Source organism: Vespa velutina, chromosome 5 (genome assembly GCF_912470025.1).
Source record: "Vespa velutina chromosome 5, iVesVel2.1, whole genome shotgun sequence".
Classification (NCBI taxonomy): domain Eukaryota; kingdom Metazoa; phylum Arthropoda; class Insecta; order Hymenoptera; family Vespidae; genus Vespa; species Vespa velutina.
In genome coordinates this window covers 7,298,854-7,317,886 of record NC_062192.1, presented here as the reverse complement: position 1 = coordinate 7,317,886, position 19,033 = coordinate 7,298,854, and the positions used below count along the sequence as shown (strand labels likewise).

At 32.2% G+C, this 19,033-nt stretch overlaps 1 protein-coding gene across 4 annotated transcripts in view; it reads right to left on the bottom strand.

Moving 5' to 3' along the window:
- The window catches only part of LOC124949278 (zwei Ig domain protein zig-8-like), a 44,272-nt gene that overhangs the window by 13,304 nt on the left and 11,935 nt on the right, over positions 1–19,033 (bottom strand). For 3 of the 4 annotated variants that reach the window (XR_007101016.1, XM_047494086.1, XM_047494085.1), the window contains exon 2: positions 8,377–8,654. Coding sequence is in view for 3 of the 4 variants with exons in the window: in XM_047494086.1 (XP_047350042.1) it covers positions 8,377–8,533 (157 nt within the window). In the remaining variant the exon portion in view is untranslated. The remainder of the gene's footprint in view (positions 1–8,376; positions 8,655–19,033) is intronic. The other variant, XM_047494087.1, reaches the window with a different exon arrangement.

Here is a 19,033-nt window from a genome sequence, read left to right as displayed (position 1 = left end):
TGTCAATATCGAATTTAGTTCGTATATAGACATCGTACGATATAATGTGTTTAACTCAGTTTTAGTATATCAGACATAACTATAAGTACATATATATACTCTCTTTTAATTATTAATCATATTTCCTTTATACAGAGTGATTTTCTTAATTCTTAATTAAGAATTATAATTTACATTATGCGAATATCGTTTCATGTACAATTTGTTTTACGATCGATTTATTTATAAAGTAAGCAAGTTTTTACTTTGTTTTACATATATACGTATATTTTATTAATAAAAGAAGATTCACTTAATAATATATACAATGGTAGATATTATCTAATTTCTCATTATTTGAAAATCACTGTCTTAGTATATTCTATAATTTTCGTACTACTTTCTCATGACTTCTCGATAGGAACTTACTTAATCAAGGAAGTACGTCATCCTCGAGTATCTTCCACGGTTTCACTGTGCAACAGAATGATAACAAGTTCAGAGCGACGTGTACAGCGAGTTGATATTTCAAGGAATGTGTTTGCACGTTGTAATTATAATCTGCTTGATAGAATTCAAAGAGATAAGTTAAAGAACTTTACAATTTATATATTTATTTATTTATTTATTTACTTATTTATTTTTTTACTAGCCATTTCATCGGAGAAAAGAAAGTAAATGGTTGTAATAATTTTAGTAAAAATAATTGGCGTGTAACACTTTATCGATTATGTGTGTATGTATATGTGAACATATATATATATATATATGTATTATTTGAATATTTTAAAAGTGTTCGTACATATGCGTGAATATATAAGAATTGTCTATACCGGATATAAAATAAAAGAGAGATATAATATTACAGTAGCAACTTTCGAGATATTCCGTAGATAGAACAAATGCTAACGTTAAAACGTGTTCGTTCGTCATGTTGATAAGCCATGAAAAAAGAAAATATAAAATAAATTTGTCCGTCGGGCAAAGGTGAGTAGGAGATGAATAGGAAGAAAAACTGTAGGAACATTTCAACATTGCATATATACGTTCGCTGATCCCGACGTTTCCGTTTCTCATGCTGTAAAACGAGCAAAAAGTATTTTAAGTATATTACGTGTATGTGGTATTCGACTGTCAGGAGTTAACGAGATGAACTCGTACGGATGAACCTTCTATATGATTGGGATTAACATGGGAAAACGAGACGTTAACGATTCAAAGGCAAATCGACGAGAAAAAAGGGTCGTTAGGAAAAAAAAAAAAAAAGAATTTGCGGCGAGAAGCAATTAGGCAGACTTCCCAGAGGTTTCAAATTATCACATGGAAATATTACTTCCGTTTTTTGACGCATCATTAAGGGGAGAAGTAGGTATAGATTATGTATATAGTACATCTATACATATATATTGTGTGAGTATGTGTATATATATATATTTCTTTTTTTTATTTTTTCGTATTTCTCTCATATAACAAATTTTCTTACTACGTGAAAATACGATTTGTTTTTTATACTATTTATGTAATAATTATTGGACTCGTGTACAGCATATTTCTAAAAAAAAAAAAAAAAAAAAGGAAAAAAGAAAAAAAAAAAAGAAAAAACAAAAAATAGTAAAAATAAAAGAAAATACACGAGGTATAGAATACATCTTTCATTACGAAAAATTATATCATCTTTCGCTACGAGAAATACTTGTTGCTCGAATAAATACTAAAAGAATCTCCGCACATGGTTACAATGTATTCGTTATTTTTGAATTGCTACTACTGAAAATTACGTTATACTGTCCAACGAATATGGATTGTCATGCCACGAAGTTAAATGGAACAAGATTTAAAAGCTGCACAGTCCGAAATTGCTTCTACATTTTTCAAGCCGGAAAACTCGTCCCGATTCATCCGCCTATAACCTTTCCATCAGCATTTTTCCAAATTGATTTTCAGATCGATTTATTGTGCGTGTAAGTTCATTGAAACTTATTTTATATACACGAACGTACTTATTTTATATACACACACTTATTTACTTTGGTAATAACAACAAACATATTATATACTTTGGTAATAACAGTAGATATATTTGTTCTTTTTTTTTTCGTATTTACGGGAAATCCATTTCTTGCTAGACTTTATAATAAGTAGGACGTTAAAGCAATCATTTTGAATTCCAGATGGTATATTGTTTATTTCAATTTTGGCTTTAACAATAAAATAGTTCTAATACTGAGGTAGCGTAGTAATTCCAAGAAGACTATCCCAATAACGTAGTAACTCCGAATCTAATCCGTTTGTAAATTCCCTTCGACTATACTGTTATATTGTGTTTCCTAAGATTTTATGTATGTACGTCATACATACATATCTGAATAGCTTTATACTATATTGTACGAATAATTTAATTTATTCATTTCGTTAGCATTTCCCTTATTTATAATTTTATGTTTTTTTAATCATTTCATTTTCTACAAACTTTATGTACATTATGTGTGTACGTTCAATACATGCTCTGTTATTTGAATTTGAAATATATATATAATATAATATATAATATATAAATATATATATATATATATAAATATATAAATATATAAATATATATATATATATAAAGATTATAGAAGGAATCAAGAGCATAGAACGAATGTAATAATGTAATGGTGGTACTTGTAAATGATCGACGTCATTTTGTAAAACTTAATTAATTTTTCATATACCTTATGTATTATAATTAAATGATTCTACGCAATATAGAAAATTGTTAATAAATGTCGTATTAACAAACTTCCGTGCATAGAAGTTTGAAAATAGTACTGAAAATCTAGGTTGGTCGCAAAATAATATTTTAGTCATGACCTAGTTTAAACGAAATGTTAAGAAAAGGAACCTAGCGTAATGTTTTCGCGATTGTTTGCGTTATGAAATTATTAAATACACTCAATAAAAACGAGAATTGAAATCGAAACGACGACGGACGATAGAAACTATTTTCTTCGTTTGATCTTAGTTTTTTTTTTTTTTTTTTTTTTTTTTTTTGTAAACAGATGTCCATCGATTGACCGATCAATATCTATTTTTCTTTTTTTACTCCAATAATCCGTATGATTCAGAATCACAATCCGTATGAGTACACGCTGGCTTTTCATAATGTCCCGATCACTTCCACGTCAATGACGAAGCTTATGCATCGTTTAATAATGCAATTCATTACTTCATTACGGAGTTGGAAAACTGTAATCCGTGTTTCGATAGACAATTCGATTGAACAGAATCATCAACGAAGCGAGAAAATCATTCGAAATTTGGACATTTTCGTTAACAGCGTTGACAAGATTTTTAAATCTGTAGATCATACATATTTAAGCTATTTTGATCCATTCATACATTGATAACGTTACAATTGAAAATTTTCACCGTTTGCCATTTTCAATGATAATCCAAGGACATTTATTAAATGCGTATCTATTTTTAAATCAAATCATCTCGTCAAAATTTCATGAGGATTTGGAGAAACTACTACCAGGTCTGATAATATAACTGAAGGACCGTACATTTACGGTATAATGTAGCAATAGCTTTAAACGAGATTCGCGCGATAACAGGTAAGTGCACTTAGAATATTTTCTCACGTATTACGTGTCCAAGCGTTTTGACTTGTCGATAAAGAAAAAGATAGGGAAAGAAAGTAAGAGAGAAAAAGAATATTCTAAGATATCGGTCCAAAGTTTTTCCACTTTCAATATTATAATGTCGTTAAAAAGGAAAAAGAAGAAAGATAAAAAAAAAGAAAAAAAAAAAAAAAATAAGAAAAAAGTAAACATTTACGAGGCGACATGAGACGCAAAGTTTTTACAAACGAATGATCCCTTTAAAGTTTCTCCTTTCTTCTTATTTCAACCGTATATAAATTTCATAATGGAAAATGAACGATGCAACTTTAGTTATATATAAAGTATGTCTAAGTGATATCTACGGATATTACTTTTGCCTCAAATACTCATGATTCAAGTTTGATAGGAAAGTCTCTATCTGTTGGAAATTCGACAGTCTGCAGGACTACATGGAAGGTATGCTATGCAATTTACGCTTTCGATGCAATTAACGGCTAGTAATATGGGACACGTTGCCTCAAGGGAGCAACAACAACAACAACAACAACAACGACGACGACGACGACAACAAGAACGAGCGAAATCGTTCTATCGATAGAGTGTCCAGGACAAGGCAGGAAAACATAAGAGTTTTTTCACACTTTTTTTCGTACGAAAAGGAAGTAAATGCACTTTGAAATCACGCGACGATCTTTATCGTCATGGTGGTCACGACGACGTCGAGAATTTATGTCGCTAAGAGTTATACTTACACAAATATGATCCGCTCGTATGAAATAGGTATGCTGTATTCGATGTACAATTACATACGTAAGTATATACATAGATACATACGAAGTTATATCAATGAGTTGACCACCGCCAATATCAATAACCAAACGATCGCTAATATTCGTAACTGTGTGAATAGTATATAGAGTGTTCCAAAAATATCGGCTAAAAATCATAACAACATAATCAGTTTTATTTGGAATATCGAATGTTTGAAAATTTATTTTTTTTTTTTTTTGAACTATTATTTAGTTGTCGATAAAATCAATAATAAATCGATTGTTCATAAAGTTTAGCTCCAACAATTTAAGGAACACCCTATACCATAGTGAACATAAATGCGACGCTCGAATAAATCATACGGACAGGTAAACGTAAATCACCATTTCGCATATATCCCTATAATAGGTTCGTCCCGATTCGTTGAAAATTACAGCATACTCGATGACATCCATCCTTTAAGCGTGAAATGAATCCGCATTATCGGAATGAATTATTTGCGAGATGTTTTTCAAAAAGAAGAATTCAAGATCATTCGTAATCGGTTGTACTATTATTCGGAACGATTATTATGGAAAATTTTTACGTACGAGATACGTCAGGATTTACTTGTCTTGTCGAATATAAGTAAATATATGTAATCGTAAAAAAGCAACTTGTTATTTTTAATTCCTAATCTAAACTAATGGAACGATGGTTGATAAAATTCTTTTCATTTGCGTGTTCTCAAATTGAGAATTAATTGAGAATGAAACTGATCGAGAGCTTTGCGCTTTGTTACAGTCGATATAACGAGTAACGATTGGGTTTCTGTCGAAGAGAAAGAAAGAAAGAGAGTGAGAGAGAGAGAGAGAGAGAGAGAAAGAGAGAGAGGAGAGGGAGAGGAAGAGAGATAAAAAGAGTTCTATAATTGCAAACGGTCTCATCGTATTCTCTCAATCCGACCTCATCTTTACGTTCGTTTATCTCAAACTCTGGGTTTCTTGCACTTGTAAACCTTAATATTAATGATACTAAGAAATTCTTCTTTCGTTATATTTTCTCTCTCTCTCTCTCTCTCTCTCTCTCTCTCTTTTTCTCTCTCTCTTTTTCTTTTTCTTCGGGTTAACAATCTCGTCGAATGTACAACGAATAAAACGAAAAAGATGAAGAAAGATGATGAAAAATCATGGCTATTGAATATCCATGAAAAAAAGTGCTTTCTAAGTCTCTTGTACCTTCGAAATAAAACTTTCCTTTTACTTTTATCCAAACTCTTCGGTTATTTTACGCGATAATTAAACCGTATCAAAAAGTTCCGTTGGTAATTCAAAGAATGAAAAGAAGGTAGAAAAAAGGAATGGTAATATCATCAATTCTTTAGTTAAAGCTATTTATCACACTTGATTTTATAATGGTTTTTCATAATGGTTAACAATGAATACATCGGAAAATTCTTGAAAAATTTTTATGAACAAGGATACATTTTAAAAATGAGGACACACTTTTATCGAACTTTTGAAAAAGTTTCATTTTCTTTGAAAAGAAAAATGGTATCAAAAAAAGGTGCTTTTATCGACGATAATTTTTTAAAAATAATTTCTCAAATAAATGTATCGAATAATTTTAATTTCTTTATTTTTATTATTTATTCTTATTTATTTTCATTTATTTTTACTTTTTTTTTTACTTACATTTTTCAAGCTAAATGTCATATTTTTTATTCTACTTAATGTTCATTATCAAATTGACATATTTTAAAATTCAAAATATCAGTGATTTTCTTTCTTTAGCTATTTGTATAATTAACAAACATTTTTTAATTAATTTATCTTTAGAGAAGTATAATCTGACATATGGCTTTTTCTTGCATTTATTAGATGCATTACTATTTGTACTGCATATAAAAATGTCTCTTACACACTAATTTATATTTTGTTCGTACCTTTCGTGTACGGTGCTAGCGAAATGTGGTGAACAATCTTAAAGAGCAATCTTTAACGCGTTAACTTTTAACATTAATGATCGAAAATCATTGGTAACTAGTACTCGATTTTATTGACTTTACTATAAAAATTCTTCTAACAATTGTTTATTAAGCTTTATGAAAATGTAACCATGGCGATTCGTATAATCCGATTTAATCTCGTACATATTTAAAACTAAGATAAACGTAGTATTGTGAAACTGTTTAAAATCTCTCATGTAAAATAAAATGAAGATTTTAAAAGTTTGCTAAAAGCATAAATTCTTTATAAATAATATAATATGAAAACTTTAGCAATGAAGTTTTTTTTTTTTCATATTTTTATTTAAATGAAAATAAGGAAAGACGAAGTATCAAACTGAACATAAAACTGAAGTATCGATTGATGTTAGAGAAAATACGATAGTGAGGTGGAAACGAGTTAAAGTAAATTGGCTTATCTTTTTTATTTCTTTTTCTTTTTTTCTTTTTTTTTTCAACTCCTGTCGCATAGATCGAACGTTTGAGCTGGGATTCTTCGTTGAATAATAAATAAAAGGAAAAGAGATCGAGGAACATCGAGAGAACATATAACATCTGTACGGTGTTAGAGAAGGACGGTCGCTTTGGGCTCGCTCGTAAAATTCGGCCTAGAGACGAAAGTTTTCCTGGCTCACTCGAGCTAGTGCGCAGGAAGTATAGATCGTGAGGTAAGCTCGAAGGGGATGCTGGTAGTTCATCGGTGAGGTTGGTATGAGAGAGAGGAGAAAGTTCCGTGCAACTTTTGCGCCAGACGAATCACCGGCAGGTTTGGGTCGGTAGCTCGGATTAGCCACGTATAGTGATCAACTCCGGAGCGGGTAATTAAAGCGGTGCGCGCCTCCTTGCACTTCGACTTCGCGCGCCGTTTATTATATTAGAATGGAAAGGTGGTCTCGGTCCCACGCGTTTTCCTTCTCCCACTGGAAAGTAGATATCGAGGCGAATTTTGATTAAATTTTCTAACCCTTGAATCAATTCGAAAATTAATCCAAAAATTCGGATAACATCAAAGAAAATATGTTACAAAAATTAAACGACGTTAAAGTACGTATCTAGATAAATGAATGATTCATTTCAATTAATGTAAGTTACATATTCATGATAAGAAATTACATTGAATAGAAAAAAGAATAAAAAGAAAAAAAAAAAAAAAAAAGAAAATATAAAAAAAAATAAAACAAAAAAGAAAAATAAAAAATAGAAGAGAGACATAAAAAAGAAATAGTAGACATAGGATATCACGTAAAAGATATAAGAGAGAGAGAGAGAGAGAGAGAGAGAGAGAAGAATTCGAGCAAGTGAGCAAATATTGAAAATTCTCATTCATGCATTATCACTCGCCATCTGTTCCCTCAGTTTTCTTTTTTCTTTTTTTCAACAATATTTTTTTCCTCGTACAAACAACTGACTCGAAAACGGTCGGAAACTAGCATGGGCTTTGTCCGATAGCCTTTCGCTTGATAAATATAGGCTCGCTATACGGATCGCATTCGATTCTCACCCTTTCCCTGAGAGATTTTTTGCGACAAGGATTTTCGAATGTCACAGTAGATTTTCATTGGTAGGAATTTTTTGCTAAGCAATTACAGAGACTTTCACGGATACCTGTCCCGTTAGATGCGAGAAATTCTCTTAGTTTCGAATAACCTAAATAGCGTCTGTACGTACGTGAATACGCGTTCGTCGATTTCATTTGAACTAGGACACACATATATGTAGTTTTTGTATCTATGCAAAAGTAACATGTCGTTTAGATACGTTAGAGGAATTAATTAAATATCTCTTTATGACCTTATTTTGTCGCTATTTCTTTTTTCTTCAATTAGGACGTTTCAATTAGGTGTTTTTTGAAAAAAATTTTTTTTTTATATTGTAATGATAATATCATTAATCGTAATCGTTGACGATCGATTTAATTAAATTTTATTAAATATTACAATTTTCAATCCACACCTCTTAAAGGAATAGATTAAAAATTTTATAAGACCAAATAATTACTTTTCTATCTTCGTTATTGATTCGCAAACTCACCTTGCAAACCAGTGATATTTCTCATCGTTCGGTAGCCGTTAACAAGCTTCTCGCGTAGATGGGTCCTCTCGCAGTGGCACTGATAATTGGTGATTACGATCGTGGTTGTCGCGAACGCGAGGAACAACCTTGACCCCCAGGTTGGTCCTGTCGACATCGTCCACCGGTTTTCGCATCCCCCGAAGCTTTCGATGTTCAATGCGGAATCTTGATTTTCGCTGACGTGACACCTCTGGGGATCGTTTTCAGAACGATCGCAAATTATCGTACTTGTCTGTCTGAAACACGAATTAAATTGTTCACGAATTGCAAATAAAAAATGAAAAATTTATGATAACATTTTACTTTTAAAACTTTTTAAAGTAATCGATTTTTATTACAGTCAACGAACGTTGTCGAAACAAAATTTAGTTACATTCGGTGTACATACATTATATGTATGTACGTTTATATGATTAACAAGAAACGAACAGACATCGAGAAATTCATGGATTTGCATAACAAATGGTGACAAAGATAAAAAGTTGATTATAAATATCAACAAATTATATTTTCGAAATTATTGTATTGCAATATTTTTAAATTAAAAAGAAAATCCATTTATATAACTTTTTAAAGAAACATTGCAATGTTCGTGTTTTCAAATTCATAAGGATCGAATTTAATGATGAAAATAAAACTACGAAGATAAAGAAAAGTAATCACTGTGGTTTAATCTTTTGATGATGATCGAGATAACGATAGGGGAACATCCACGTAGGATCGGTCTCAAATGTGGCTACAGGTGCGAGTGACGTACAATAGGGACTATCGTTGCACTCGGATAATAACAGTTGCACTCGTAGCGCTTGGGCACTCATAGCTCGTCTCTCGACATTTAAATTATCGAAGGGAAGTGCACAGGCGTTCGATATTTTAACGTCAGTTTCACGCAGAGGGTTTAATAGTCTACTTCAACGATTACGCGTTGCCTGTGACGGGAGTCACCAGATAAACGGTTCAAAAGTCAATCAACTTAACGTAAAAGTTTACACGATTGTAGAGATGTAATGAAGGAAAATAGTAATATTTAAAATCTCAGAACAATTATCTTTTCTTTCTATATATTTATTTATTGATGCGTTTAATAATCGAATAAATATTACGAATTCTTTTAAGTTCAAACACGAATCACAAATTAACGAGAAAGAATGTTTTTTTCAAATAAATATTATTCGATTAAAACGAACGGATTGATTTAATAAACTTGAAACGTTCACGATAAAAAAAAAAAAATTGTATCGATTGTATTATAAAAATTACAAATATTACAAATATTTACAGAGGAATAATGTTTGTGCAGAGACGTAGTAAAAAAAAAGAAATTTTTTTTTATCCGATCAAATTTATTTTTCGACTTTTAACATTTTTGAGGATTATACACATCTCTCAGTCAGTTGAATTTGTTATAGGGAAATATTGCGAAGGTTCGTTTTCTTGCCCTAGTGAGAAATTCGTTTTCGGTTTTTAGCAGACGGTGTGCGAATAAATAGAGATGGATGAGTGTCGAAAAAGAAGTGGAAGAGAAAGCAAGAGAAAGAAAGAGAACGGCTTGACGGTTATCTGGCCGAGATACAAGTGCACATTCATTGGAGTATACGCTAGTATACAAGTATCTATCGATATAACCTACAAAAATTCCACCTTCCACCTTCCACCCCTTTCTCTTTCGACGAGGCTGTGATCCATTCAAGCATTTCGAGCTATCGGCCTATCTCCTCTCCGTTTTTCACCAGCAACCAACCCCAAAAGAGTTTGGAATTTTATTCAACTTTCCTATCGACAGACGATACGAAAGTTTCTATGCAAACGGTCGCTCGTTTTACTCCCGCCCTCTCCCTCTCCTCCCTCATTTCTTCTTCATGTTTAAAAAGACCTCCCGATTTCTCTTTGAACATCGACGAACCTGTACGTACTCTACTCGTATCGCCTTAGAGAAAAACGAAATGTAAATCAAATTTACGTCTCCTCATAATACCTACATCTGTCTACACATTTCTTTTCGTCCTTTTTTTTTTTTTTTGTTTTTGTTATTTTCAACTCAATATAATGCTCTAATCCGTTTCCAACGTTACGACGATCTAGCGTCGATTAACTTTAATACGATATTAAATCGTTTTATATAATGAATGAATGAATGAATGAAAAATATTTACAATAAATAATGAATTGTAAAAAGGATAAAAAGAAAAAAGGAATGATATAAAATGTCTTACTTACAGGCAGAAAAAAATGTTAAAAATGTTTAAAACAAAAAGAAAAAGATAAGAAAAGGAAAAGGGAGAATAAAATTTGATACATTTTAGAAAGAGAAAGATAAAACTTTATGTTATAAATAACAATTAAATATTATCACTATCTTTTATATTTTCGAAGATGGCACATGGCAAATATTATAGTTTAACGTCTGCGAATGACGTTATCCTAGTCGGCAATTTTTTTTCTTCCACTAAGAAGTCCTTGCGAAAGTATAAATGTTTCTCGAGCCATTGCTTTCGTCCATGTTTCATTCGCCGTACATATCTATCTATCTTTCTCTTTCTCTCTCTCTCTCTCTCTCTCTCTCTCTCTCTCTCTCTTTCTTTCTCTCTCTCTCTTTTCACCCACTCTCTAATTTCTCTTTTTCTCCTTCACGTTCCAGTTCATCCATTATACCAAACAAGTAGTTGCACATCGGAACATCGTAACATAACGTATTCCACTGACTCGCACAAATGTACACCGTAATATGTTCATTCATTTTCGGTGACTTTTAGTAATGCGAAAAACCTTCTTTTTCCATTCTTTCGAGTCAAACGGGTAGTAAATATTTCCATAATAATCTCGAGGTCTCGAATAGAGACTAAATCACGTTTGATCTGAACGTTTCAACAAACGATTCTATACGAGAGACGAAAGTACGATTAAATATTTTGTTAGGCACATCGAGAACCGTTTGATCGCTTTTGATCTTATTTGATTATCGTTTCGAGATACGTTTCGAGACTTTGTCTTCTCTCGTGACGTGACAAAATTAACGAAATGGCTTTGATGAAACTCATCCGATAAGAAGGAACAATTTCACGGCATTGTGATAACAAACAAACGTTCGTCGTCGGATTAAATATACGGTAGAACTGAGTACTCCTTTGTTTGACTTTGTTTCAACTGAAAGTCAGTTAGATTGCGATTCGAGAAGGACACGAGAACTAATTTTGGAGTAACGGGATTAGGACTTGTCATTTGCGAATTGCATTCTCCGTTAACGATGATACGTATCTATAGAAACAAAGAATCATGGAAATGGTCGAAATTATAATCGAGTTAATATGTAATTATAATCTATAATAAAAATGTAAAAAGATAAAATAGGAAAAAATGCAAAATTACATGTTAGGATTAAATTTGGATTATAAAAGTTATAAGAAACTTTTACAAAAATTCGTAATCACTCGCGAATATTAATTTAAGAGTTTCTGATTCTCTAGGTGTTCTAGTTCTAAAGAAATAAAGAGAAAGAACGCGAAAAGGAAACACGCGAAAAGAGAACTTCTAATCAATGAAAAGGCAACGCCAAGGCACGATTCAGCTTTAGAGTTTTGGGGTCTAAGAGATGTCACGGAATCACGAGTGTACTCATACGATGTACATATAAATATATATACACATATATATAAACACTATCCTTTGAATATTTACCTTAAAAAAATGTACTCAACTTTCGGTTACATCAATGTACATATTTCATGTTAAATATGTGTACATTGATGTATACATATAAATGCGTATAGTTATGTAGTACACGAATTGCACGGAAAAAAAAACAACGTTAATTTAAAAGATAGATATAAGATGATAGACGCAGTTTCATTTTTCATCATAGCATTGCTTCGTGTTATCTATTAAATCGAAACGAAGTTGTAGTTGTATAGATAAAAAGATATCCAAGTTCGTTTTTTAAAGTTTATTACATATATCTATATTAAACATTGATCTTCCGGAAGACTCGAGATCTCATTCAGTGAGTAAGAAGCAAGAAAGCACAAGTAAAGTAACAGTAAAGCGATGGCAAACTTTTCCAGTTTCCTTTCCAAGTTTGCGCACGTTAAAACCTGCGTGCAATCGTAAAGCGAAAAGCTCGAGATTTCCTGACTTCGTTCAGAACAATATATACATCCATCGACACACTTATATACACACACACACACATACACACACACGTGTAGAACATGGCTCGCCCTTTCTATTTCGAAATAAACGCACCACCGGTTGCCGCATAGTCTTGGACACAGTCTACCCATTGTATTCGAATAACGAAGTAAACCCATTTGCAATGCAAACATTACGATCTTCGAATAAAATTTGCGTACAGCAACCGGTCAACTTTTCCGTCGCGTTTGCAGTCGTTTATCGAGATGTTCGTACTATCTTTTAAGTCTCGTTAACGCAATAACAATTTTATAATTCACTTCAACGGACATAATAAATGCCATTTTTCTCTTTCTTCTTCTTTGTTTTAATTCTTTTCGTTTCTTCCATTTCATTTTCAAGCTTGATATACCGTTCAATATTCGAATGAGAATAATTATAGGAAATCCATAAGTAAACAGTGACTGATTAATAATTATCTTAAATAAAACAATAAACCTGTTGATTATATTGTTGTATCGAACATTTGCGTAGCTCTCCAATGATGATTCTGTTTCAGGGAAAAAGAAATCAATCGTGCAAATATCTCGACTAAACATCGAATATTCAATTCACGGTAATAAAATTCACGCTTGCACCGAAACATCCCTTTTGGAATTGATTGACAGTCAATTATATTATTATTCATTTGGTACGTTGTTTTTTCATTGGTTAAATGTCAACATCTGCATTCTACGACAGGCGATCATTTCTATTTTATTTCTACCAAAATCTTGGTATCTTTATTTTTAGTTCCAAGCGTTTCATTTTCTACGATTTATCGTAAATAAAATATATCTTAAATGAAATTCTATGAAATTCTTTTAAAATTTATTAACTGTATTTAAAAAAGAAATATATATATATATATATATATATATATATATATATCTTTATTTCTTTTTGGGAAAGGAAAGAAACATAATAAAATTGATTTGAAGATTTCGTTGACGTTTCGAATATCGTTTTCTTTGGAGAACGATAGAAAAAAGGGAAAAAGAAAAAAAGAAAAAATAGGAAACAAGAAAGAAATTTCATTCGAACGATACGTGACATAGGAGAAATGGAAACGAAAGGAAAGGAGGAGGTATGTACATAGTAAATAGCGAATGTAGACTGCAAACTACGAACTGTACGATGCAACGACAAAGTTCGTAAGACTTTGAAAGATTTCAGACAGGGTAACGATACTGCTTTTCGGCTTGAAACTACTACTACTACTACCAGTGAATAGTATTCGCTTTTTCCTTTCGAATTTCTAGATGGCATAGCGTCGATATTTATACTATAGCAAATCTCGTAAGTACGAACGCGGCGGAGGGTGAAACGTGATCAGACAACATTACGTGAGAGACGTCTTCAAATCAAAAATGCTGTGAAGAGAAATAGAGCGAAATAAAATTAAATGAAATATTTTTTTAATTCTTAAAAACGAAAAGATCCTCTCATTCTATCACCTTTTATTCTTTTGCGTAATATATTCGTTTTATGAATAGATTCTATCAAATAATATAATAATAGGAGTCTCATTAATACCTGATGTATGAAACACCAAGTATAGCCGGCATTAAAATGCAAGATACAATGGAAGAACAATATGAGTGGGATTTAATTAGCAAGATGGTTATGCCAAAATACATTTCGGTACGAATTTTTTCTCTCTTTTTTTTTTTTTTTTGTTTATTTTCTTCTTCTTCTTTTTTGTTAGCGATGCGGAGTACAGACCTGCAGCATTTCCTAACCGCTAAAGTGAAATATTTTATTTATGTGTTTAAGGCAATTCCATTTCTCGCGATATTCTGACGTAGCACGTTTGTAACAGTATTGAATCGTGAACGAATTTCTTTGGATTTCTATTACTATTTCTTTTTATTCTATTTTCTTCGAGAATAATGAAAAAGCAGTATTTGGTATTCAGACGAAATAATCGAAAACGTATGTGTGTTGAACGATACCTAGAGAGTATGTTTTTAATATCATTTTTTAATAAATATCTCTTTCTCTCTTTCTCTCTCTCTCTCTCTCTCTCTCTCTCTCTCTCTCTCTCGATTCAGACGTTGAAATAGTTGCTTGTTTCGTAAAATCATGTTAACAGCATGGAAATCTTTAAACGCATGGCGTATTTGAAAAAATTTTCAAATTTTCTTTTAAATGCATAGAGTGAAGATAGGATATATCCATCTTTTGTTATCTCCAACGCTATTTTTAGCGTGCCTTTGAGAAGTAAAACACGCGACGCACATACACAGAGAATAGCGATATCTCTTGGCCGGTACCACATTGCGGTATCTCTCTTCCTTTATGGTGACGCTCATATTGAATATCAAGCGAGGGTGTCCCTCGCAAAAAGAGCGTAAGTCTCTTCCAATGCTCGCTTTGAGATCCGAAAAAGTTTACCATCTTCATTAGCATTCATGACGAGCTCGGGTATATATGTAGTACCGTATACATATACTTATAAATGTCTCTGTATACGTAGGTTTCATGTTTATTCACGACGTCTTTAATAATAACCTGAATTAATTAATATGTGTATTGGACGTTCAGTAAACATAGCTTTAATTAGAAACGAAACTAGGCCTTTGTTGAACACATCGATTAGTAAATACGAATTGTAATACATTATTATCGCAAATAAAAAAGAACAAAAAAAAAAAGATAAGGAAAAGATATAGATTTTAATGGAAATAATGAATTTTCTACTAATTACATTACTCATTGAACGAGAAAGAACAGATGAGACGTCTGACAAACATTAACGAGATGAAGAGAGCAGATGCTTTAACCGGTGACCTTGAAACGATGATAACGAAGCAGTTCGTTCGTAGACGTTAGTATGCTCATTAAAGTACTCGCTAAGGAGACGTTTTAAAGAGACATTTACACAAGTAGGACGACGCCTCTATGACGCACGAGTACCGTGTGACTTAATTACCGATAAAGAGTAGTCGAGAGTGAGATGGGCCAGAGGAATGTGAGGAAGTATATGGGAGTGAGTTATAAAAAAGTCGAGTGGCAGAGAATCGAAAAGAGAGAAGGTCAGTTAGATTCTTTCTTTCGTCTCAAGGAAAATCTTGATGAGTGTCCTTTGTCGAAGAAAAGGATAGAGAAGACCAAGCGACGTCATTTGGGGATTCGACTCGAGGGAATCCTTCTGATCGATTCTCTCCTGCTACTGTGTTCTCCAGTACTCTTCTTTTCTCCTCCTCCTCCTCCACCTCCATCTCTTCTTCTTTTTCTTCTTCTTCTTCTTCTTCTTCTTCTTCAACTTCTATTACTTCTTTTTCTTCTTTAGGTAGCCAAACTAAGCGGCTACACGTTGTCACTTTTCGCGATAACGTTGGCAAGGTCTACGTTCTACCAAAAAGCTTTCTTTCACAGAGGATTGCAGTACCTGAAGAATAAATCCCAGCTTGCGATAATGCTCGAATCGTAATCGACATATCGTTTCCAACAAAGTTGCTGTGGTTTTTCATTGGAAACGTTAGATTCAGGTTATCGGTACCTCGATCGATCTCTCTCTCTCTCTCCCTCTCTCTTTCTCTCTCTCTCTCTCTCTCTGTCTCTGATGCCAATATCGAAATTCACGTATAGGATGCCTTGAAAAGAATGTCGATCTTTTTCTTCTTTATTTAAACTAACATTTAAGAAAAATTCTTAGAAATCTGAGGATTCGTTAAATTCTTCGATTAAACTACAAAAAAAGAAATTCAATGATTGAGTGATTCGAAAACACTCAGAATTTTCGATACTCAATGATCAAGTAGATACTGACTTATTTTATCGGGGATCATTGGAATTTCTGAAATCGATTTAGTATTCGGGACCTTGCTGAAAGCATCGACCGTCGTTCGATATTCAGAATATCAAACTCACTTAAAGGGATTTCGAAGCGACCATCGAAAAGTTTCGACGACGGACTCGACGTCGGACGTTGGATTTCATGGAATGGAAAATATAGAAGTTAATAAGAGAAGAGAGGACTTTGGTCATCGTCAAGAAGAATGGAATTAGGATTATTAGATTGTAGGCTATTTTAAACTTGAGATTGACAAGTTATTACTATCTATCTCTAACTATTAGATTACAATGAACGAAAGGAACATCGAGTTCGACGTTTCGCGTGTTCACTCAGAAAATGTATTCTGCGTGCGAGCATCAAATGAAGGAATCGTTAGTCAAACGTGTCCATTCGTATAATGGAGCTCTATAGTAAAATTTACGCGAACTAAATCGATGGAAGAATCAAGACACACGCTATTATTACACTTTGTTACCGGAACTAGGTAATTTGAGCATGGAAGAGTTACGGTAGAACGTTTAACGAATATAAATGAGAAAAAAAATATAGATTTAAGATTTATCAGAATTTTATTACAATTATCACTATGTCCAATTTTTTAAAGAAAATATCTTCGAAGTGTTCTATGAAAGAATAAAAAAAACAAAAAAAACAAAAAAAACAAAAATAAAACTGAAATATTGGTATCGTGATTGTTTGTTTATTTATTTACTACGTTTTACTTTGACATACTTTGATTATTTGTAAATAAAATGAGCACTCGTTGGATATTTACGTTATATGCGATACAATCTTCGGTAGGATCAAGATTTGTAAACATGAAAAATTGTTTATGAGTCAGTTTTGTTCGGAACGTTGAGAGTGTCGTATCTCGAAGGCTTCCATCATATCCACTTTAAGAATATACGCAGTCTTTTCAAAACATTAAAAAATTTTTCAAACATTTAAATGTTTTCTTTTTTGTCCAAATGTATATTTTTTACTATCATCATACATGATAGAAGTAATAAGGATAATAGCATCTGTGAAAATTTCATGTAACGTAAAATTATATCTATATTTTTATAATATTTATTTATTTATATTATAGATAGCATAAGTATATTGTAATTGCGACAAACATCGCTTCGATTGATATCAATATGTACAAATAGCACTTAACGCATAAATTCGTATTAATCAAACATCGTACTCATGAAAATTCAAACTTGTAAATACATGCTTGCTCCTCTACAGAATAATACGTAGGCCGCATTGATTGGCATACGTTTCCTCTCTCGTCGTAGTATCATACGTTTTATTTCGACGTTTGCCGCTATCTTTGTGCTACGAGCGAAACATTTTTATTTGACGTTCGCGAATGGAAACGTAAAATATCCGATATATCCGCTCGACTTGCTACAGACACGCGTGCTTACGTGCTCGGTCGACTACGAACACAGAGAGGAGGACACAGAGAAAAAGACAGAAATATGGAGATTCATCGATGTGGAAGATTGACGTTTTGCGGATTCCGGTTTTATGATAATTCTACATCAATGCCAAACAGAAAAACGAAGTCGTTTTCCGTTTCTCAACGAGTGGACACGAATTTGTATATGCGAACTCTATAAAAATTTCTCCTTTTTTTCGAGAGAGAAAGAGAGAAAGAGAGAGAGAGAGAGAGAGAGAGAGAGAGAAAGAGAGAGGGAAGGAGAGAGGAAACGAACGTAATTTTTTTTCTCTTCCTTTTTTGTTTGTTATATAACTATGAAGCAGTAACGGTCAGGAAGATAAAGTACTTCATGGAGACTTTCAAGTACCCTGAAAGATTCAAGTGGATGTTTTAGTACGAAAAAAAAAAAAAAAAAGAAAATATATGGAAAAATAGTTTCGTTTGCATCTCCTTAAAGCTTGTCGTCAACGAAGAGTAAAAATTTTTATAATTTCATATCGAAACTCAACAAATTTGACAGAGTTATAACTACTTGAAGCAGTAAAAATGTTCTTTAGAAAATTAAGTTACAGCTAGTTTCTAAGTAAAGGTCGATAAAAAAGACTTGTGTCGTTATCAAAAATAACTGGCCAATAATCAAATAACTATTTTATAAGAAATAATAAAATTATTACATTTTCTCGATTTTCTAAGTCAAAATATCAAATAGAATATATTTAATTAACTTAATACTTGTTTTTTATTTTCGAGCATGAGGATTAAATTGCAACTTTTTCTCCTTTTTTTTCTTTTTTCTTCCTTTTCTTTTTCTTTTTCTTTTTCTTTTTTTTTTTTTTTTGAAAATAAGGAAACCTATAAATTTACAAATAGAATGATCAGTTACGAAAAGGTTTAGATATATCAAAAATTGCAATAAAGAGACAGAGAGGAAAAAGGAAGAAATAGGTGAACAGGTTCAATGATCGTAACGTGCATTTTGTTGAACGTGCCTGGAGCACTGATTCTTTTAGGAAGGTAGTCGGAGAGCAATTTTGAGGAGGGAAGGGAGGGGCGACAAACGTCTCCTCTCACGATCCTAGTTCGATCTTATGGAGGCATGTAATATTAATGGTCTATTTGTAAATCGATTCCGACAGAAAATAATATCTTTTTCCTTATTCATGACAATCACTTTTATTGGAACTCAGTCAAACATACGTAAGTATATATATATA